We start from the raw sequence: 21556 nt of genomic DNA, 5'->3' as shown, positions 1-21556 counted from the left end.
AGTTATTATCCCTTTAAACTCATGCATCGGCTCATTAAACGTATATAATAACAAACGCTTTTTTATTTTAGTTTTCCATGATCGTGAGTCTTTTTGCGGTATTCTCATTACCCGAACAATGTAGTGCACAGACTTGGCATAAGACACGGTGACACTATCAGAGATCAATAACCAATTATCACTGTCGGATATTGTAGTGCATAATATATCCACCCTAAATCTTTTAAAGGCACTGTTACCCATTAGTAAGAATTTTAAGAGCTTTTTACCACATTATTTATGTCTTTCAATAAATCCGTTTGTGATTGTTTGAAGCGAAGTTTTACTGAGTATGTTTTTTTTTTTTTTTTTTTTTTTTTCCAGTAATTGAACCTTTTTGTTTTGCAACCTGAGACGTCAGGGACAAGCTGTTAATGGAGGGGACTATCGATTAAGTGCCCTCTGAAAATCAGGGTGTTACTAGAAACGACAGACTTCTTGAAATTTTAGGTGAGTTTTTATTAATCTCTGAGCCTCGGGGTGCTACTAAAAGTGCATTCCCATAGATTTTTAGATCGATCTATCCCTTGGGGAGTCTCACTAGATTGGTGTCAGCCTGACCGGCTTAAATGTCTGTCCCACCTGCTAAAAGCTGTAAGGGGGTAATTAACTTTTGTGCGCGCTCGGCTCTCGGAACCTGACAGCAATTTAGCGTGAACCCCCAAGGAGTTAGGTCGATCCGGATAGATCAATCTAAATCTATGGGAACCCAGTCCAAGAACAGCAGGGTTATGCTGATGTAGAGGAGAGTTTCCAGTGTACCCTGAAATTCAAGGTGATTTCATCCGGCTCATATACTAGTACAACATTGGAAATAACTATATCTAGAATACTAGATCGTAAGTCACTAAGAGACACGGGCCATCCTATGCACCCAACGGGCTTTAGATCGTTACAGTGTATTTAGCAACATTTTGACTTTTCTTGAAATACCATAGTCACAGTTTTGGATGGGGTGTACCTCTGTGACATTGCTTGAATTTCTAGGCAAATTCTTGGTTTATTCTACATGTAACTCAGTGTAACGTGCATCGTGCGCCTTTAAGCTTCAGTGTGCACTATCATTAATATGTGCTAAAAATCAAGAGTGACAACCTGATTGCAGTAGGAGATATATATGAATATGCTAAAACAACCCTAATTTTTCTATTTCTTTTTATATATACATTTATTTATCTAAATATTTATAACATATGGCCTACAAGTCCAGCGGCCGGTTATTCAAATATTTAAAAGGGCCACAGCGCAAAAAAAAAAAAAAAAAATGGCCAAAGCTTTAGATCCAAAATCAAGTCTATTTCTTTTCAAGCAGTATATTATTCATCTCAATCCGCTTAAATGTCAGATCAGCCACTAGATAGCAAGGTATAAATAAAATGTCCACTACCAGGGCCACAGATAGATTCCTATTAGATATTTGCAGGTACGTCTCTGGCTAATTTATGGTAAATAAATGTCGCGTTGGGGAAAAGTGCACATAATTTAAGGGATAACAACTCTTCAATTTGGCAGAAAAAGTACCATAAAACGGAATTTCTTGGGGTAAATGACGATTTCCCCATATTTTCCAGTGGTATATGTATCCGTTTCGACATGCAAAGTTAGAAGAGATTATTAATGAGGGTAGTTATATATGAAGGTCCACGTGATCTGATGACAAGCACAGATTCCAGAATAAATGTGATAACCGCCGTTTTGGTGGTAAAATGGATATTTTATATATTTGTGTGTTGTCTACAATGTATGTATTGTAGAATTCTGAATATCATACGTTATACTTTTAATCTGCGTCCCTGGTACAAGTGATATGTGGACCACCCTCGTGCTCAGCACTAAATATAGATCTCACAGGTATCAGAGAATAAAAAACAATTCAGCGCGAAATGATTTCCTCGATAGTACATCAGTACTGTTCATTCATTTCCATGCAGTTGTTGCATTTACACGTCACAATTAATCGACTGATAAATGGCCGGTCGATATTCACAAAAGAAAATGTACAGTGAGATCCTATTTCCGCTTACCGCAGTATGACTGAATTACAAAGAAACATTTGCATTTGAATACGAAACTTGAATAGCATCCGTTTTTCTTCATTGTTTTTTTTTTTTTTTTTTTTTTTTAGATTCGTCATACAATGTAACAACATAATGGATAACACGCAGGAACTGTATAATTCCATATGACATACATGTATAATATGAATATTTTCTATTCCAAACTAAATAAACCTTTCAAAATTATTTAATATAACTATGTATATAAATGGTTATTTGATTCAAGCTGGAGTAGTTCTTAAAAAGGTTTTAATTCGTCTTCCATTACAGGATGCACAGACGTAGAATTTAGATCTAGAACGACGACCATTCATGATGATGACTATGTAGATACCGGTGCATGTTGGATTCACATATCATAGAAGGCAAGTGTCATGACCGGTTGAAGTTTTTGAAAAGGCTCACCCTTAATATACACGTAGACGTACAAAATTTATTCTAGAAAATATCTGGAGGAGGCAGCGGACATTTATTCATTTATTTATTTGTTTGTTTATTATTCTTATTCTAATTTTTTTTTTCATTTTTTTTTTTTCAGTTTAGTCGGCTAAGATCCACTGTAGTTCATTCCATTTTTCATTTAAGCTGTATTGTGAAACAGATCGTCAAGGTTCGAACCGTGAGAAACTCCAGGATGTCCCAGTTGACTTCAAAGGATTGCCTCATTTCATTGCAGCTGACATCTACGGGGAATATTAAGAAGCTGACCCCGGTCAGTGACCGTTATCCTGTTTGTCTATGGGTCATTGATCCGGCTGATATCGGATACTACTGTTCCAGTGATAGCAAAGACTTGTAACATAAACGAACTTGGAAGTGAGTGAACCGATGATTAAATATACCATCATTACTCTGATTGCCTTGGCAAGACAAAAAGTGCCATAAGCGAGATGGATGGTTTATCAGAAACTAATATGTCGATTTGTTTCTGTGTAGTGTTTCCATTTGGCAGGAACAACAAGATTATCGGCGGTAAATGTTCTTGGAATTAACGCACACGGACATGACCACATCTTGAGCTATTGATAGCCTGATTTAAAAAAAATCAGAGGAAAAGCGTTGAATGGAGCGTTTGTGATTGAAGCAGAAAACTTGATTCCGGTGCTTTTTCCAGACATCGTAATCGAATCTTCCTGTGTCAGTCCTAATTTCGTTACTGCATCAACGTAAGATATTGTTCTACTAGGGTACATGCAGTAACTTTTCCAGTTCTTTTACATACTGCATTGAAATCATTGCTTTCATGTAGAACTGTTCTATAGTCATTGCAGACTAAAAAAACAACAGCAACAGACCAAAAAAATCAAACGCTAACGTCTCGATGCCGCGGATTATGTAATACAGAGGCACTTAATTACGCCGCCCACACAGCGATCATGTAACCAATGGACATCTATGACGTACATCGGCTTGTTCTCTTGCGTCTGCTTCATGACGACAAAACTGAAACGCCTTCGTAGAAATATTCTTAAGGCGACAACAAACTCGGAAACAATAATTGGTCTCTGTAATTAATATGATTTCAATAAAAAAGGCAATTATTATCTCATCCATTTGCCATTTATTTTCCATTGCAAAAGTTCATAGCATTTTCCCTCCTAATCAGCAACTCCGTATGACAATAATGTTTCCAAATGAATTTCTTGTCAGTGCCCACACTACCAATTATCATTTGTATCTGCATCACTCAGACTTGCACCCTTAACTTCAGATATTGCTAGAAACTCGCCCCTATCATCTACATGGCGCCTGTGTCGTTTCCGGTAGGCTCTGAAACTCAGGGTAACCAGAGCCAGAACCACTACATTTGCGGTTACAGCTGTCATACATCACCCTGAGTTTTAGATATAATCGGGAACTCAGTTCCACAACCAGCACGCCTGTGTAGTTCCCGGTAACCTCTTACAGTCAGGGTGGCGTACATTGCCTTTAATGAAATAACGCAACAGGCATGGTGATTCAATCAGTGTTAGTAACGCTGGATTAGAGATGAGGATAGCGTCAGGGGAAAACACGCACTTATGTCTGTATAATAAGACGGAGAACTCCTATATACAGTGGAGCAAGCTGACAAGGAAATATTTTCATTTTTCTCATCTTTTTGGTCCTGTCAGCGTTCTGAAGACTCATAGGAATCTTGCAGGTTTCCATAAAAGCCATCGCTGGAGACAACGCTATAGATAGGAAGGAAAATCGAAATCTACAAGTCTTCAAAAGAATAACAGCAGCCAGTGAAATGCAAAACTCGCGTCTCATTTATATACATTGTATGAGCTCAGGACGCAACCTAACTCGCCCTTTTCAGAACCAGACTTTTTCATCTGAGCTTCTTAGGAGGGATACTAATCCAGTTGCAAATTGCACGGCAATTACGGAAACGGATTTCAGCGGGTATCCACGCCTCCAATTACACGTGAAGTAGAGTACAAGACGTATGTAATAAATTGATTTGATCTTATTGGTGACTTGAAAGTTTCGTGATGACATTAGTACCAGGGGATAATCTGGTCTCATCATGCTTATTGCTCTCTCGAGGAAAACGCGCTGAGTTTTTGCCTTGGGATGATGCTGATAATTTCAAACGAGTTACATTGACAGTGGTAAGCATACTTTATATGTAAGACATAGTCAAGAATCTGTGATGGTAAATTTCACAGAAAAGTAACACTGAGAATGGAGTGAGTAGTGACAACTTGGAATTTGCGAAAACAGTACGGTGAAAAATGTACATGTATTTAAGCGTATCATGGAACCGACCATGAACCTGTTGATTAACACCACCGAAAACACCACCGACGAAAACAATTGCACTCTTTGCCTGCGTGTTTTGGAGTTGGAAGCGCGCATTCTACCGATAATTTTCAGCCTGATATTTCTAGTCGGGTTGGCAGGAAACGGCGGCTTGATAGCCGTCATATGGAAGCACCAGAAGAAGGACGTGTCAACGTTACTGATTCTGAACTTGGCTGTGGGAGATTTTTTGCTTATCCTTGTCTCAGTGCCTTTCACGGCAACCATATTTGCCTTTCCAAAATGGCCTTTCGGAGATGTTGTATGTATGCTGAACGAGTTTTTGCAAACTTTATCCTTGGGTGTGAGTGTGTTTTCGCTGACAGCTTTAAGTCTGGAACGCAGGAATAGCGCAGTTAATATGTACAAACCATTAGTTGTGAGCGGTTCCGTGACTCTAAGAGTGAAAATACTCATTGTTTCCATATGGGCGATTTCTGCCATATTTGGCGTCCCCCACATGGTGGGGTACCACGTGATACAAGTCTGGAGAGCTGATTTGAGCTTTTTCATGAATGTGTGTTGGCCGTATCCTTTGGATTGGCCGGCGTGGTACGGGCGATTCCACGTCACCGCGCGACTGTTTATCTATCTGATTTTCCCCATGGTCATCATACTGTGGTCGTACGTGTCCATAGCGAAATTACTTCTCAGACAGCGCGCTGGAGAAGAGCGCAACGAAAGCCAGCCACAGACCAGCTACATGAGGAATCTTAGAATGTCGAGGAAGAAAATGGCGGCCATTGTGCTGTTCTTGGTTGTACTGTTTGGCATATGTTCCATCCCCAGGCATATCTACCTTTTATGGTACCACTATCACCGAGGGACGTACACGCCATTTTGGCATATCTTCAAGAGTGTGGGGTTCGTTCTATCTTTTATGAATTCCTGCCTGAATCCATTGACTTTATACGGTCTTAGCAAACCGTTCAGGAGGCAGTGTAATGCTCACTTCAGTACTTGCTGTCGTACGATTAGAAAATCGATTCAATAGCAATGGGCTATTAATGTATTTGATTTACTTCTTTATGCACTACGACGTGTAATAGAAAGATAAGAAATATAGACTTAAGCGCCTGGGTAACATGAAGTGCACTGTAATTAAAAAAGAAATATAAGTCAAAAGTTATAGTTATAATTAAACGTACTAAGTATCTGGACAAAATCTACCTTTAAAAAGTTTATATTCATTTGATTGTTCTTAAGGTATTATTTCAAATATCCATTCATTCATTATCTATTTATTTATTTATCTATGTATCTTTTCATGCGCAAATCCAATCGTCTTCTTATAACTCTATTCAGTTTGTTATTTAAACTCTATTTATGAACCTTTGTTTCTGTGTGTATGTTTGTGTATACGTATGTGTATTACAGAACGATTTTTGCCAATGTTATTCACCTTAATGAATTAAGCAGCGTGCTCCTAGTATACATGTAGTACACATGTAACCTTTGGATAGAAATAAACCACAGGCGTGCGGTCTACTTATACAGCCACTTGCCACGCTGGATATTTCATCGAAGATATTCAAGAATTCAATAATTCAGTGACACAATTGTCCAGTGTTACCTCACCACTATATATTATTCATCTGACTCAATGATTTAAATGACAAATAATTCGGCTTTCAAGAGTGCTCATGATCCCTACGAACAGGATATGAGTTTGTTTGCATGGTTTTTGTTTGTTTGCTTGTTCGTTTCAATTTTTGTATGTACGCTAAGTCGGGGATAGAAATAAACTTAGTTGGCATTTTTAGAATATATCTTTGCAATCCCTTATTTTGACCTATGCATTGACGGCAATACAGGTGCGCAAAAAAACAGAAGTTGTGAAAACCGTTTTTTATTATTTTACTGTTATTTATTTAAACTTAAACTGACAGCAGCCTGGATTAGTCCTGTTGCGCTGTTTATTGTTTACAATGGCAACAGAAAAACTTTCAGTAAGAGAGACAAGTGAACCCAATCATCAGAAATATAAGAACCCAGAACGAGGCGCCAGTTTGGAGTACGTCCTTGGTTGAACACAGAGTTCTTTTGTCTTATCAACTCCTTCACAAGCTCTTCAATATTTATCATGGTAGTCGAATGTAAATTGAATGTCATATCATTATTTTAACAGCTGAATTCTCCAAAGGGTCAGACAACATCCATTTGCCTGGCGTCTGGTCTAATTTATCGGGGGACCCAATCAACTAGACGTCACTGCAAAAAGAAATAGTACACAGGATGCTGGATTGAAGAAAACACTTGCTGTAAATAGTTGACAATTGTTAAATGTCAAAAAATTTTAAACTGAGTCTGTTATAAGGCAATCGCTTCAAGACGAAATGTCTCACGACACTTTAAAAAAATCAAATGCGTTCGATAGCGCTTGGGCGAGCGTGAAATTTGATGGAACGTCGGCTCTATAAATAATGCATTCAGCATTTTCAGTTCTTCTTTTGTTTTTATATGAAGTCAACCAATATAGACCTTTTTTCCTCCACCCTGGACCCGCCGGTGGGAAAAATCAAAGAATGTAGAATCATAACTGAAGGTATCGCAGTGAATGATTTTCCTTTTCGCTAGTGATTGAGAAAAACGAGGCGACAAAAATTGTTGAATCTGAGTTTGCCGCTAAGTAAACATGTAACTGGATTAAGAAGTAAAAGGGGGTTCACTTAAGGTGGTGCAAGAGCGGCTTAACGAAACTTAAGCGCATACAAAGCGCGTTAAGGCTTTTTACGGAACATACAGTATAATTCATTTCTCTAAAAAGTTCGTTAATTTTTCTCTTCATCATGTCACTAACACACACCGCCGTGGAGATACTTACAATCTATAAAAACGATTTCGATGTCGAAATTTCTAATAGTAACTGCTATCAACGCTGTCTCAATCTTCATTAAGATAGTGGGTTGAAAAGTTTATTATTTTTATTATTATTTATTATTTTAGACACAGAACGCAAGTGCAGGCTCATGAATAGTAAATTCGACAGCGTTTTTTTTTTTTTTTTTTTTTTTTATATACGGTGCAAATTGGTAATTCAGGGGGAAAAGCTAAATGTTCAAGCAAATTAAATTGTTTGTATATGAAGGTCAAACACTCGAGTGCTTTTAAAATTTCCGTCGATCAGTCTTAGGATACATGGGAATCTTACAATCCTGAAATATTATCTACCCGCGTGTACACTGTGCCGGAGCTGTAATATGAAGAATGTGGTTAGTTTTCTGACAGCGTCGTGCAGGAAGTGAACACGCTAATTGGTTGATGGTCGCTTGTGGTACTGTGACCTTTTTATTACTAGCCTACGATGCAACCTTTAGAGGAACTGTGCGTATTTTTGGCATTGTTCTCTGAGTTAATAAAGTAATTCTTACTGATTTATTTCATTTACCCCTCCCCCCTTTCTCTCTCTCTCTCTCTCTCTCTCTCTCTCTCTCTCTCTCTCTCTCTCTCTCTCTCTCTCAAAGCCATATATCCCCATAGGTAATAATCAACTACATCGTTAATGATATACTTTGTGTGTTTTTGAAGATGTCAAGCGTAGAACATAATCAATGATTTAATAAGTTAATACTATTTACATAATAACTTCAGCTTAAACTCATGATTAAAAGGTTCAAGAAAAACCAAGACTCTGAGACCGACATACATAACGTAGGGCAAGACCTCCACATCTTGTATTTCACAATTTACAGTAGATTGCGATAAATGAAACTATGAAGGTCAGGGATTTATTTCTGGCATGAAAAAGTATTGTATACTTCCAGTGCACTTCCACAGTCACGTTTTAAAAATCATTCTTAAAAACGCACAGTGAGAGTGAGACCCTTGTGTGGCAAAAAAAAAACAGGTTTTCCTCAAACTTTCAATGTTTTAAATTCCCTTTAATGATTAATGTACACTAAATCCAAAACTGTTCACAAAGTAGTGGTCCATATTACCATTTTAAAGTCACAAGTCTCTAGTTTTTGAGACTCTTGTACTGGAGATCGGGTAGAAACTAGTTAATTTCAATAGTAACGATGAAAATACGAAGACTGACAGAAACTCGAAAACTGATGGTTTAAGGATTTTGTATGGAGTATAACTTCAAGATAAGGAGAATATTACTGGAATTTCCTGTAATTTTTTCTTATGAATGCCCTGGCGCGTTAATCTTTTTTAGGCACGATTTGAATACGATTTTTACGCGAAAGAAGCATCATCTAAAAAAAAAGGCATAGAAGACTGGGCAGGACGGTTATGACATTTTTCCTTTATTCAAAATCCTGCTATAATCACTACATGCCTTTGATTATTTATTAAACATGTTACGACTAAGATGATAAAAGTGTCGGTAACAAGATAAAGGCCCAAAAAGTCTTTAAAGATGCAATTGAAGTCACATTTTGCCACAAAAGCCGATGAAACGCCACCCTATGATTTCAAATAGTGTAACTTAGAGAAATATCAAAGAAAATACTTTCAAATTACCCGAAAAGTGATATATGAACGAATGCTTTCTGTTTTCTTTCTGTGCTGCAGGTTACAGGGACAGAGAAATTAGTCAGATAAAAGTAGATAAATTTACGACCGAAGATTTGAAGACTCGCTATATCCCTTGGCAGGTTAACTTTAATTGTGTAGTATAAGAAACTAGAAGAAGTGGATAAATAATGTGTGTTATTGGGAAGCCACACAATCTTTATATGTTACTTCAATTTACAACCTATTTTTTCGCCATAGTATAATCACGACGACAAAGCAGTTTGTTGCTGTTGCAGCCATTGGAATATCCGCAATAGGTCAATGGTGATCTTCGCAAAATGTCAGCAAGATTTCTCTGTGTCGCTGTATCATCGTGCTATATATCAATAACCAAACGATGTATCATTACAAACTTATCTTTCGCAAGAGATACATGTAGTCACAATCAAGGTTCAATACTCACAATAATACAATGTCACGCAATTCATGAAACGTATATATCTTTGTGAAACATATATATCTTTAACTGGATACAATCGTGTATTGTAAGAGTGAAAATACCTCCCCAAAGCAAGAAATTAACACTAAAAGCTTTTGCATTAATAACACCATAAATTGGGTTTGACTTATCAGTTCTTATCACAGTTTCAATTATTATGATATCAGGACCTTGTTCCCTGATTTGTTCCTTATCATCAATTATACATCAACAATTGGGGACAGCCTGCATGCCCCTCGTGTATTGGTAAAGTTTACTTCCAAATAAACAGAAATGAATAGCGCAAATCAGCACCCCATGGCACATATATGGCCGATCATTAATCACTATCATCATCATTATTATTGGCAACATTCAGCAGCATCAGACGACCGCTGAGTCCCGGAAGTACTGCCTGTCTGCCGGAAGTGCCAATACTCATCATGGTGGTGCTTCTTTGCTCCAAACTGCCTCCTCCTGATGACGTCATCTTGACGGTGGTTGACTTTACGAACGCTCCTTGCGACGTTCTCATACTGACGGTGCTCTGATAAACGAAGGAGCGTTGCTCTGTTGTTGAAAAGTACGATATGAATAATTACTTCATAAAGAATATACATTTCTATCTGTATATAATAATAATAATAATAATAATAATAATAACAATAATAGTAATAGTTATAATGAAAATAATAATGAAAATAATAATAAGATTATTATAGGCTTACATGTACATTTCGGGACCGTAAGGAGGAGGGGAGAGCAAGGCAACGCCTCCCCCTACAACTCGTTTTTTTTTTCAATTTTTATTTTATTTAAAATGTTTAACTTGTCAGCATTTTCCATTCTCCAAGTTCCTCGGGAGTTTCTTTTCTTTTAAGTAAGCGGATAGACGAATATTTTACACGCAGAACATTCAAAATAACCCACATAAAAGACATTCAATATAGACAAATGCTCATAAAGACAGAGCCATCGAACTAGAGTGAAAGCACTGTTAAAGTCACGAATAGATAACAAGGGTTTTACCCGCGTTTTGAGATCACGTACCGGGGAGCTTGTAGCCACACCTCCTACAATAGCTGTCTTCACTGTCACAATCAGTGGAACACCTGGCACACCTCATGACGTAACGACACACGGCCAGAACAGTATGGCGCTGAAAAGTGGCGGAAGTGTTGAAACTTTTTTTTTTTAATTTTTGAGGACAGTTTTTACAATAAAATAATGCTATTTTTCTTCAACTAGACAGAAGTGAAGTCACATTCCTGATCAGGGGGCGGATCCAAAGATATTTTCTGACAGTCTTCCAAATTATCTTTGTTGATCCATCCTCCATTTTTGACCGTCTTCCGACAGAAAAAATTAGATTCCTGACAATGAAAACTTGAAAATCTGACCGTCTTCCGGAAGACCCAGAAGACAGCCTAAATGATAGTTGGCCATAGGTAAAAGGGGTCAATTTTTGACAGGTGCAGTTTCATTCCGGACGTTTTGTCATAGGTATGAAGGGCGATTTTTCACGAAACAGTGGCAGGTTTTAGTTATGTTTTGATTTAGATAATAAGCACTTATATTGGAATATAAATCATTTAAGAAACAACTACGTTTCGCTCTTGTCTTAGGAGCACCATCAGGCTGAATACCCACAGGTGAATGCCCACAGGTGAGTACAAACAGGTGAATGCCCACAGGTGAGTACAAACAGGTGAATGCCCACAGGTGAGTACAAACAGGTGAATGCCCACAGGTGAGTACAAACAAGTGAATGCCCACAGGTTGTTAGGTGTTCATTGGTAGACCTGTGAACGCTTCTCACTCGGTACTTATACTACAACCTATGAGCATCCGGCTTGATATTTCAAAATATTTTATGTTCCAACGTAATTCTTACTAAATACAAAAACATAGATCTATAAACAATCTAATAGAGAATGTTGCCTTAAAAAGGATTTTTTCATTCTTAAAATTTTGCTGAGGGTAAAGTTTTCAATTTTTATCAAATTGAAGCGAATTTTTGTAACACTCAGTCATTCTATGACTTCACTATGCTTTCGTTCAGAGAATTAACTTTTTCTGGATAAAAGTTCCACTTCACTTCAGGATAAGCTAGTGGTTGACCACTTCCATCAGGTAACTATTTGTCTACATTAATGCCAATGGTTTACTCTTTCATATAACCGGAGCAATACTTCATTTAATTGAGCTTGCGTTCGTTCTTCAGGTATTGGTTAAAACAAACTAACAATTGTAGCAATCATTAATTAACAACCGACCATCAATTTTTGTAAAATCTGACTCATACCTCTTTAGCTGTGTTTTTTCTCTCTCGCTATCTTTCTTCTCTGTGCTTTATGCCTGGTAATTTAAACGCATTTAACATAGTTTCGTTTTGTTCACCTGACGCCGTTTATCTAATAGATACAAGCCATGTTTACCTTCAACTTGACCCCTCCAAATTAAGCCCAGCCGCTCACGTGCGCACCCCTCCAGCGTCTGTTTTAACTCCTTATTTCTCACCCTGAAAATGCAAATAATACAAAATGAGACAAAACAGTGCATTTTTTATTTCCGTGTCCTGCTTATTACTGATTTTTTCTCTTCTGCTACTTTTTTGTTTTTGCTAGGCAAAGCGAGACAAAAAACGGTCCTCTTCTCCCCCCCCCCCCAATCCTGCCAAATTTTTATCTCATGCAACCATTCGTTGTTGTTTATCAAATGTAACATTAATCTGATAAACTGGGTGAATGATTGCCTACCGTGTGTTAATATTTGTACTGATCAATATTGTTTATGGGGCCATTCGTTGCAGAAGCCTAGCAATTAATTAAACCTCGGAGTTGAGATTTCATCCGTTAAATGGCGCGTGTGGAGGCGGGGAGACCGCTGGGAATCAGCGGAACCGCTTTTGAAGTAGATTCGGCCATATATAGTCGGCGGATCAGTTAGTACTCGGATCGTGTATTCTGAATGGCCCCAGTATGTTATATCTATTTTTATTGTTGTTTTTAATAAACTGGACACTTACGTCCTTGAGAAATATGATGTATAATGGTGTCAAATAGGTCGATATGGCAGGGGAAACAATCTTGTCAATATTATTAAACATTATTCTTTTAACATAACTATTTTATCAAAAAATACTATATAAAAAGGAAAGTCTGCAATATACAGCACATGCGCATGTAATTGACGGGGGCATATACTGTAAAACGATACAACTGCCGACGATAAGCTTTTAGTAAGACATTAGTGCATCAAAATCTTTATTTTCCTGAAAATTGTAATACCTTAAATATTGGTATATCAAACACAACTTATTATTTTAAAATGATAAACCGGCTTTTGGGTTCTTTTTTCAACCGTTCAGATCCTTTTCGTAATGGAAATGGAGATATCGAATACCATTAGTACTGTAACGGTAAAAATAGAAACAAAAAATCAAAACCGAGTTTACATCATGCAATGTTCTGGGCAGCAGTATCTAAAATACACCTTGGCAATAAAGGGGAAATTGTTAAAAAGTTCACTTTTTTGTATGAAGCCCATTTCACCAAAAGCATCGATACCGTACATAAATGTAGACTCATCGGATCGGTCGCAACTACCACACTCAACATTTTCTTCCCCTTATAAAAGAACTAAACAGGCTTCATGTTAAACTACCAATAAAAGGATGTTGTGCTTTTATGGTTGATTTGATCAATAGTTTATTTAACGTAGAAGAGAGTTTCTAGGAAGTTCATCAGACATTATATTCATTCTGTTTCACAAACCTGCACCCTATTACCGAGAACTTCAAAAATAAAATTGTGCTTTGATTTTCATACTGAAAGCTTTATTTCCGTTTAGATGAGCAACATCTTAATTAAAAGATCATTATTCTTTAGAGTGTTTTTCTTGTGGTTGGTTATTAGATGGCTGGTTGATAATAAAATTCACTTCAAATTAGCGGATATTAGAACTTTTCTACATATTTTTCTAACATGTCTTTTCATCATTCATTTAGAGCCTAAAGTGTACTTTAGGCTAATCCCCAAATAATCTGGACCATCACCGCCAAGTTTTTCAAGAAGAATGGGACAATACCCCACAAAACAGTGTTGTTACCCGTGGTGAAGGCTTGTCAAGCCGCCTACAGGAGATAATTGTAGTACGCGGTAGACACATACGTTATTAGACACGTGACCTCTAACGAGCACATATACAACATTAGTCAAAAAGGTTGTCCCACCCCCGGTCTCATGTGCTTTTATTTATAAATGATCACATCACAGGAGTTAATTGCTATGAATGGTGATTTTCATTCCAGATACCATAACTAACATGATTAGTGGTGCAAAAAATACAAACTAGCGGTTAAGATACCCATATTTAATACTATTTATTTACATGTATTACATGTACCCCCTAAAATTCGATGTTCCACTGTCATTTCCACAGAGGTAAAGAAATGCCCATTAAATTGAAATGACACCACCAAATGTCACCAAATTTACACACATTTAGCATTAGGGCGTGCTCGTTAAAGGTCACGTACCTATAAGCGTGTGTGTTTACCACGTACTGTAATTATCTCCTGTAGACGGCGCCATTGCCTTCAACAAGGGTAACAATTCTGTTTTTGTGGGATATTGCCCCATGTTTCCTAAAAAGCATGGCGGAATTGGTCTGGATTATTTGGAGTTTGGTTCTCCTCTGGATTGCACACTTCAATTCATGTCACGAGTGCTCAGAAGGTTTATTATCTGGATTCAAAGATGGTTTCTCCAGCCTCAGAACATTGGGTTTCTGCAGCAAATCACTCACCACATGAGAACTGTGTGCAAGTGTGCTGTCATGATGAAGCCTGGATCACCCCCGAAGTCCCCTCTTGCAGATGGAATGAGGTATCAGTTGAGAATGCTAGGTTCAGTGATCCCAGAACTACCAGAACTTGGTCAACCATCACTAGGGACAAGTTGGTTTTTCTCAAGAATCAAGGTATCTCTTGTATGCCTTTGATGGTCAAATTAGGGCCCATAGACATGTTGCATAATGCCTTTTGGTAGGTTTGTGCTGATAATATCGCCTGAGGTGTCAGGTCAGTCCACGTTTGGAGAGAATTCCAATCCCATGGTTTAAGAGCATTGTTCTTTTCGGAAAAGAATGATACTGGGGCAATTCACTGAAACATTCTCAACAAATATCTCACTACATTTGCAAGAGGTGATTTCAGGGATACTGCAGGCGTCATCGTGGAAATGCACTTGCTCACAACTCTCGTTTGCTGAGTGATTTGTTGCAGAAACCCAATGTTCAGAGGATGGAGCAACCATCTTTGAGCCCTGTTATTAACCTTACTAAACATCTGTGGCATGAATTGAAGTATGCAATGCAAAGGAAAACGTAACTCCTGATAGTCTGGACCAACTCCCCCAACCTCTTTCGGAAGAATGGGACAACATCCCATAAAACAGAATTGTTACTCTTGTTGAAGGCAAGCCGCGCCACCTACGGGAGGTAATTACAGTACGCGGTAAACACACACGCTATTAGACAAAGAGCCTTTCACGAGCACGCCCTAATGCTAAATGTGTGAAAATTTGGTGAAATCTGGTGGTGTCATTTCAATTTAATGGACATTTCTTTACCTCTGTGAAAATCACAGTGAAACGTCGGATTTGAGGGGGTACATGTAATAAATGTGAATAAAAGGTATTAAATTTTGATATCTTCACCGCTAGTTTGCATTTTCTGTATCACTAATCATGTTAGTTATGGTATCTGGAATGAAAATCACTATTCATAAAAATCTTCTCCTGTGGTGTGATCATATATAAATAAAAGTGCATGATACTGAAGGTGGGACAACCTTTTTGACCAATGTTGTATGTTTGTTTATTTATTTATTTATTTATTTATTTATTTATTAGTTTATCTTATTTCATTTAGCTATTTGTGTGTGTCTTGTGGTTACGCATTTCACACCCCTGTACACTGTAAGAAAATACAATGTAAAAGAATACGTTTTTCGTGAGGTAATCTGTACACTTGACTTGTGGTTATCAATATCCACATGAAAGCGAACATGAGACCGTCAGTTTTGTTCATATTAGCTCTAACAAAAATCTAAAAAATCACGAAAAGCTTTTCCAGTTCACTCAGTTCACTGACAAAATGCCAATTACCAAGGCTATTAAAAAAGCACGGCTTGGGCTAATCAGCTATCTATAACCACCTCCTTTATGGACGTCATCATTCATTTATTTCACCCGTGTTCATAACTGGTAAAACAGCTATTGTTCAGGGGAAGTGTAATAGCCTTATTTTATGAAAAAAAGAATCATGTAAATAAAACGGCGTCTTTGACTCCATTCCCATACCTAGAACAATCTAGCAGGATCGACCCATCTCCGAGGGGTTTCTCGCTAAATTACATTCAGCTTTTGTACATGATACCTTTAGCTTAAGCGGTTCTGGTGTCTGACACGCCACCTGAAGCTGTTAGGGGTAATCAACTATCGTTTAGCAGCTTCAGTAGGCGTGCCAGATATCTAAGCCGCTTAATCTGAATGCACTTTAGCGAGAATCGCCTCGGAGTTAGGTCGATCCTGCCAGATCGATCTAAGTATGGGAATGTATTGGGAGAGCTGTATACTTTACCGTCAGTTTAAGAGTAATGCACATCCTTATGTTTATCATTTCCTTCTGTCTGCTATATGCCTGCCAACGCCAACAGATAATTGGATTTTTGAACATGATAAAAGCTTCTGCCATGAACAATGCTTCTGATGGAAATGCTCTTATTATATCACTATCACAGATGAAAGAAAATAAGGGGCCGCCATTTTGGAACGTGGCCATTGTTATATTTATATGAGTACTGGCTATTTCTATTCGGGAAATTGTAACGGGGAGACTCTTTAAGTTTTCAAATGGGTTACAATGAACGTCGCACGTGTGTGTGTGTGTGTGTGTGAGAGAGAGAGAGTTTTATCCCTCAATTGTCTTTTCACGTGTCTCTTAGAGCCCCCCCCCCCCCCCCCCCACACACACACACTCAACTTCCTTAATTTTTTTTATACATATCGTAATATTTATTTATTTGTTGTGTGTGTGTGTGTGTGTGTGTGTGTGTGTGTGTGTGTGTGTGCAGGGGTGTATGTGTACGAGCGTGCGCGTGTGTTTGGGTGTGAGGCTGTGTGTGTAAAGAGCTGAGATTATAAGCACGAGAATGTCTGCCTCAGCTTGCCCTAAGAAACAGATCGTTTCAAACAGTTGCGGCGGCTGATTATGATATTTATGCAAAGGTAATGATATTTATGCACTATGAAGATGAACACAGTGGTTTCATGCTCCCCCCCCCCTCCCGCACCTTAGTGCATACCCCTCTCCCCCACCGCCCCAATCCCCCATGCACCCCCCTCCCCCGATACAAAAAGTACTGAACAAGCGTTTTAAGGAAATGGTGCATGCAGTGCCTTCTGTGTGGTACCCTTTTACAACGTACAGGGGAGAGGAGTCACGTATATTTAGTGCCTCCCTCCAAAAACAGCCCCCACCCTGCTCCCAGCAACTCCTGTGCAGTGTTAATTTTTATGTGTACTTTGCCTTGATTGAAATTTTAAAAAATTGATGGCAAGCTCACAATTTCCTTTTTGTTTAATTATTTCTTTTTTTTATTTCGTATACTAACATCGCATACTATATTCGTATACTAACATTAGCTGTCATAAGATTGCTGCAATTATTCACTTTTGAAAAGAAATATGTAATTTTCGTGCCCGTGCTTTGAAGTGTTAAATCTCGAGCTTATACCGGGCAGAAGAATCCCATTCAATATTAATTGTCTTCTCTGAGTGCTTAATGGAGACTGGTGACAAGTGTGTATGAACTCTTGACCCTATCTTCCACGCGAGCGCCCATCTCTTGACGACAGTCTGTAGAGAGGAACATTTCACCTTCCTGCAGCGTGATACTCCTTGAATGTGAAGGTAATTATATTCAAGTATGTTATAGAACGTGCCAATCTAAAGACAACGTGTGTTCCCGAGGACTGAAGTACCAGTATAATATTTTGGCACACTGTTTATTGATTAAAAAGCAAAACACAAATTGCCACAGGCAAAGAGCTGGAAGGTTCGCAATGTTGAATAAGAAAGAGCCGTTATTATTTTTTTCACTTATTCATTCTTTAATTGTTTGTTTTCTTTTACATTTCTTCTGTTCATTCTTCTTTTTGCCTTCATTTATCTATTTATTCATACAATGTTTGTTTGTCTGCAATTTATTCATTTATTTTTACTAAATCAACTTCAGAGATTGTATACGTTGTGTTTCCAAACTATATTAGTGATATTGATAAGATATTGTTACATTTAGCATGTTTAATATCACCGTGTGTGTGTGTGTGTGTGTGTGTGTGTGTGTGTGCGCGCGCGCGCGCGTGCGGGCAGCGTCCTTGAGCAAATGTATTTTTCTACTTATATAAAACACCATGATGTATTGTCTGTATGCTTTTGTAGGTACCGTAGCTTTGTATTGTATTCTGTGTATTGAACAAGAGGTGAGAAAATAAAATAGACCATTCTATTTGTTTTCTAGACACACTTCCTACTTCACAATACTATTCTCCAGATACGAAAACATAAGAACGAGATGACAAGGAAAAATAATCCTTTTGATTCATAGCGGTTGAATCTTTGTATAAATTATATTCAGGCACTTGGAGCAATCAACGAGTATTGGATGTATTGTTAAGAGTGAGGACACTATGAAAGCTATTTACGTTGCGTCGTAACGACACTTCTCAGTTTTGATTTTATATAATACCTCCGTCAATGACGCCTCTTACAATATTAGTTTGTTAATTTAAAATTAGCCAAACTCAAAAAGTTATGAACGAATTTTGTTTTTTTTTTTTTTTTCTTTTGATCAGGATCGGTCAGCAATGGTCTTACTTATCATTGATCAGATTTTTGTGGCGATAAATTAAGGAAGTTACTTTTCAATAAATAATCATTACTGATAATAAATCAATCGATTTATTAACCAATTGATTGATAATGAGCATTCAGCATTCTGAATGCTGTTTAGCTCCCTGTATATTTTTTCAGATTGGCTATTAAAAGCACGAAACAAAAAAAAGTATTACATAAGGCAGACGCCATTTCTCTTGCCCATATGGTTCCCTATTTAAAGTGTCAAATTAATCTTTTCGCTTGATTCAACAACCAGGATCGACCACCTGTGAAATGGAAAATACGTTCATAAGTCTCAGGCTGAAATTTCTCAGAAAACAATTTGATATGGTAAACAGAGAAAAGAATTCACCAAGTAGAAAGAATAACACACGATGCAATTAATCAAAGTGATACAAAAACAGTGAATTGGTTCTATTTCGAGGCTACAGCAAGTTCGTTGAAGGACATGTCCCTGAAATTACATTGCGGGCAACCCCACTGTTATTCTGACGATTCTAAAACATTCTAACATGAGCTGGTAGAAGATAAAACGAGATCAGGGACAATGAGAAGCATAGTTGAGACGCGGGCAATTTGCACCAGCTGGAAACAGCTTCCATTGGATTATTCCGTTTCTTAATTTAGAGAACCGCGTTCTTTAGATATAATGGAAAAGTACAATTACATGTATTTGGGCTTAACCTTCAAAAACACTGGTTCAACAAAAACAGCAATTGAAAATTTAAAGAAAAAAACAAGCTTTGCTCTTAAATCTTCCCTGTCCTCAAATAATTTAAGATAGCATCCCCCTTCACCCCACTTGAAACTATTCGATAAAATCATCTAGCCCATTTTACCGTTTGGGTGAGAAGTATGGACTGAAGAAATATTCAAGGATGAGCAGACGACTGTTTCAAAACTAAATAAATTGCCTTTCGAACAAGTAGATGTGCAAGGGGGAACAAAGCGTAAGAAAAAACGTTATGAACAATGCTTGAAAAGCTGAATTTGGAAGACTCTCTCTCTACTCTGATGTGGTAAAATAGGCGCAGAGGTACAACAACACTCCTTATGAACTGCCCTCTGGCAGATTGGTTAAAAACGTATATGAACAGGAGCAAAAGGAAAAAAGGAACCTGTTGGTCTAGATCAATCAAAATGTTTATACAATGTTGGCAGTGGCGGATTTGGGGGGGGGGGGGGCAGGGGGTCATGACCCCCCCCCTTCGATTTCTGAAAATCCAACTGCCCCCTCTTGAAATTAGAATTTTGACTAGCTGAATCATAGTTCTAAACCGTACCAAATGGCACCGTTCGCCCTCTAAAATAACGAAATTTCCGAACTTTTGAACACCTGAAAGATGCTAGTAACAGTATGAAGACTGAGGACCCTTTTTGGAAAGGCTTGAAAAGTGACACATTGAAATAAAATCGGGACATACAGGTTACTTAAAAATACTCTCAATGAAGCCTTGCAATCTGAAATAAAATTACGAAAATGCTTGTTAGTGATCATGGTCTGGCAGTTGAAAGAGGGCGCTATACATAATTAAACAGCCTACGGAAAATGGTAAGTGTCCCCAGCTGCACTGAAATCAAAATGTTAAAAGCATTGCGACCAAAAATATAGATAAATGATACCTCATAAGCACAGAAAGGACCTTGGTAAACTTAACTGTCTACTCAATCTAAAAAATGATTCATGTTTTAGAGCGTATTGATATAACAGAAATACCCATTACTAGCAACAGTTAACCTCTGCTATTTCTTAGTCCTCACCTATTTTATTAACTATGTATTTTTTTAAGTATACATGTTTGTAGAGTAGAGAGCCTGGAGAAGGTAATTTGTACACATTGTATTGCTCAATAAACTATTATTATTATTATTATTATTATTATTATGTCAGGCATTTTTAGCTTATAAGACCTAGTAGATGATTATTCGAAGGTGCAAGGAATAAGTATTTTGTGTGGAAGGAACATGCAGTACGATTCTGTACAGTTTGATAGTGTGCATTATTTGTTTATAGCCTCAAGATACCCACTTTTTTTCCAGCTGGGTCAAGGGATGAATGACTTCAATGTGACCACAATACGCCCGTTATTTGGAGTACTCGAAATATTCTGATTCTCACGAAATAGCAAAAGATCAAGCAAGTTTACGAAGAATTTAAAGAAGAGTGGGGTTTAAAAAAATGACGCAATGTCGAGTGACATGGAATAAAACCTGGCAAAATGTATCCACCGATAATTTTTTCGTTATCTTCTCTAATGTTCTGGAGAATTAGTATTTGGTTAATCAGTGCGTTTACCAGTACATCAAGTTTTGCGTGACCACGTCTGATCGCTTTCTAAGAAGACGCATGCATTTATCGCAAACTAATTCTCCAGTTTGCTGTTCTCGTGTGACGGCTCATGTACGTGATGTCACGTGAGATCCCTATTCACACTTTATTGCATACTTTAAAAACAAAGACTGTTATTTATGTTCATAATTTCCACACATCAAATCTTTGCATAATTGTTCTTAATTTTTAGGGTTAACAGTTAACAAATATATACAGTCACTACCTTGTAAGTGTTTCAAATGCTGATATCTTTAAATATATTTGTAAATTAAATTTTCCAGAGGGGGTGGGTTCTGTTATTATCTGACATTGTTACGGAAGTTCAGTATTATAAGTAATTTTTCAATATAAAGGATAGAAAATCAAGTAAATTCGCCTAAAAGGTTAACAATGCTGCCACATCTTGGCAATATACTTGAAAGCAACTACAGAA

The 21556-nt window shown here is 37.6% G+C and overlaps 2 protein-coding genes across 2 annotated transcripts; one reads left to right on the top strand and one right to left on the bottom strand.

Moving 5' to 3' along the window:
- Positions 1-4003: 4003 nt before the first annotated feature.
- Positions 4004-6614, top strand: LOC106154577 (neuropeptide CCHamide-1 receptor-like). Its single transcript, XM_013528969.2, has one exon. The coding sequence runs from the start codon at positions 4843-4845 to the stop codon at positions 5878-5880; it is 1038 nt and encodes a 345-aa protein (XP_013384423.1). The 5' UTR covers positions 4004-4842; the 3' UTR covers positions 5881-6614.
- A 2503-nt stretch (positions 6615-9117) lies between these two features.
- Positions 9118-12285, bottom strand: LOC106154579 (uncharacterized). Its single transcript, XM_087012272.1, has 3 exons — positions 12134-12285; positions 10879-10987; positions 9118-10398 (listed from the first exon to the last, which is right to left on the bottom strand). The coding sequence occupies exons 2-3, from the start codon at positions 10952-10954 to the stop codon at positions 10169-10171; spliced, it is 306 nt and encodes a 101-aa protein (XP_086868398.1). The 5' UTR covers positions 10955-10987; positions 12134-12285; the 3' UTR covers positions 9118-10168.
- Positions 12286-21556: the final 9271 nt, after the last annotated feature.

Source organism: Lingula anatina, chromosome 4 (assembly GCF_051362555.1).
Source record: "Lingula anatina isolate TDL-2025a chromosome 4, LinAna3.0, whole genome shotgun sequence".
Classification (NCBI taxonomy): Eukaryota; Metazoa; Brachiopoda; class Lingulata; order Lingulida; family Lingulidae; genus Lingula; species Lingula anatina.
Note: the sequence above shows the minus strand (reverse complement) of the source record. Positions and strands in the feature narration are given on the sequence as shown.